At 31.7% G+C, this 1,787-nt stretch overlaps 1 protein-coding gene across 3 annotated transcripts in view; it reads right to left on the minus strand.

Moving 5' to 3' along the window:
• SLC30A6 (solute carrier family 30 (zinc transporter), member 6) overlaps positions 1-1,787 on the minus strand; it is a 27,604-nt gene that overhangs the window by 5,801 nt on the left and 20,016 nt on the right. For 2 of the 3 annotated variants that reach the window (XM_012727646.1, XM_004686310.2), the window contains 2 exons: positions 1,012-1,114; positions 215-262 (listed from right to left, as the gene is read on the minus strand). In XM_012727646.1, coding sequence (XP_012583100.1) covers positions 215-262; positions 1,012-1,114 — 151 coding nt within the window. The remainder of the gene's footprint in view (positions 1-214; positions 263-1,011; positions 1,115-1,787) is intronic. The other variant, XM_012727645.1, reaches the window with a different exon arrangement.

A 1,787-nucleotide genomic window follows, 5' to 3' on the forward strand; every position in this document is an offset into this window, starting at 1 on the left:
AAAAAAAAAAAAAAACACTACCTTGATAATTCATGTATGTTTGGCTTCAGATTGATTTTTCTATTTTTCCTACTTTCATCACTCCTATTGTGCTATTATTAAAAACATCAACACCCCTAAACAAATTCTAGGTAGATTTGAATAAATTATTACTCGTATCTACTCTTGGTATTTTGTAAATATAAGCTGATTTTTTTTTACTATTTTATCTTACCTCTCTGATAAGTTTATCCAACTGACCAATAACATGGGGTGGTGTTGTCTGGAGATAAACAAAATAAAACATGAGTCTAGGGTTAAAAATTTTTTGGCAACAGTGGTCCTGAAACTAAAAAGTTGGGTTTTATACCAGTCTTTGCTTTGTTTGACACGTGTCCTACAATGATTTAGCATCACTAGTGGGGAAACACGAGGAATCAATCCATAATTACTTTTTACCTCACAAAAAATTACTATCTTTAGATATAAGCCTTAACCACTTAGTCAAAAATTTTTTTTAGTAAGATAACATTTTGTGCAGGGCATAGCACTATATAGCTAGTACCTTATTATTATTAATGCTATGGGGATGGAACAACTACCTGTAAGTTTTAGAAAAGTTATAAAGACAAGACAGGAGGAAAAAATGATGCTTCCATCTACAGGTAAACTATTTCTATTCAGGTTCTTGTCCATTGTTTCAGTAAGTAATCTGCCATTTTTAATTTTAAGTTTGAAATTTAAAAGCCTCACAGATTAAATGACAGGAAACTTCATCAAATCATAAAAACAACAAAGTTTTTCAATTTATGATTTTGTCTTATAAAATACAGAGATTTTTACCTATTTTATAGAGCAATATAATTTCATTTAGTTCTTACTACACAAATTTCAGAGATTATTATTTGACTTTTTAACAGCTCTCTCCAGTGGCTAAAAACTTTACAGTATTGTAGAAGAACACACACAGTGTTATAATTTGTAGAAGAACATGGCTAATATGAAGCAAGCATGCTCAAAGAATATCCTTACCTGCAGTAATACTTTCCCACTGTACACGCTCATGGGATACATGGTACCAAATGTCATCAGAGCGATAGCTATGGCAGAAGCAGTGTCTACAGCAAAGTAATTACTAGAAGGAAAAGAACAATTCTATATCTTAAATGCATGTCTCACTGGGCATCTTCTAATTTAATCTAAAGGACATTAATTATCACAAGCAATAGGATTATTGTATCAAAATTGGTCACTGTTGGCAAACGGAATATCTCAAAGGAAAATGAAAAGCTTCTGAATCATTTCTTGACAAAGTTCACTGAGAAACAACTAATACCTATGCTAATGTGAAGAAAGATGGTAAGAAAAAGTGAGTATTTTCCCAAATATATTTGCAATCTACTTGTCAACTAGAAAGATTTCCTATCTATTCATTTGTCATAACAAATAAAAATCTCTAGCTAGCAATTTCTCACAGACTAAGGAACTTCACTGATTTTATCAAAATTTTTTCGATAAACATAACTTTCCAATAATTACTATTAATTTTTTTCAAAATTTCCCAAGACATGATTTTCAAAGATTGTTATAGCAATGTACTGGTTGAAGCAAAATATTCTCACACTGGCTTCAATTGTTCTATGAACAGGACAGACCAAAATGCCAATGGTTACAAGTTGATCATGAATTCTTGTGTACTTTTTCTCACATGCTGGGAATAGAAACATAGTCCCTCCCCTTGATAACAGGAGGTACACATGTAAAACACATCAAAGAACACTGAGGGAACCAAGGAAGCTGACAGGTCA

Source organism: Condylura cristata, unplaced genomic scaffold (assembly GCF_000260355.1).
Source record: "Condylura cristata isolate star-nosed mole 26May11 unplaced genomic scaffold, ConCri1.0 scaffold00020, whole genome shotgun sequence".
Taxonomy (NCBI): Eukaryota; Metazoa; Chordata; class Mammalia; order Eulipotyphla; family Talpidae; genus Condylura; species Condylura cristata.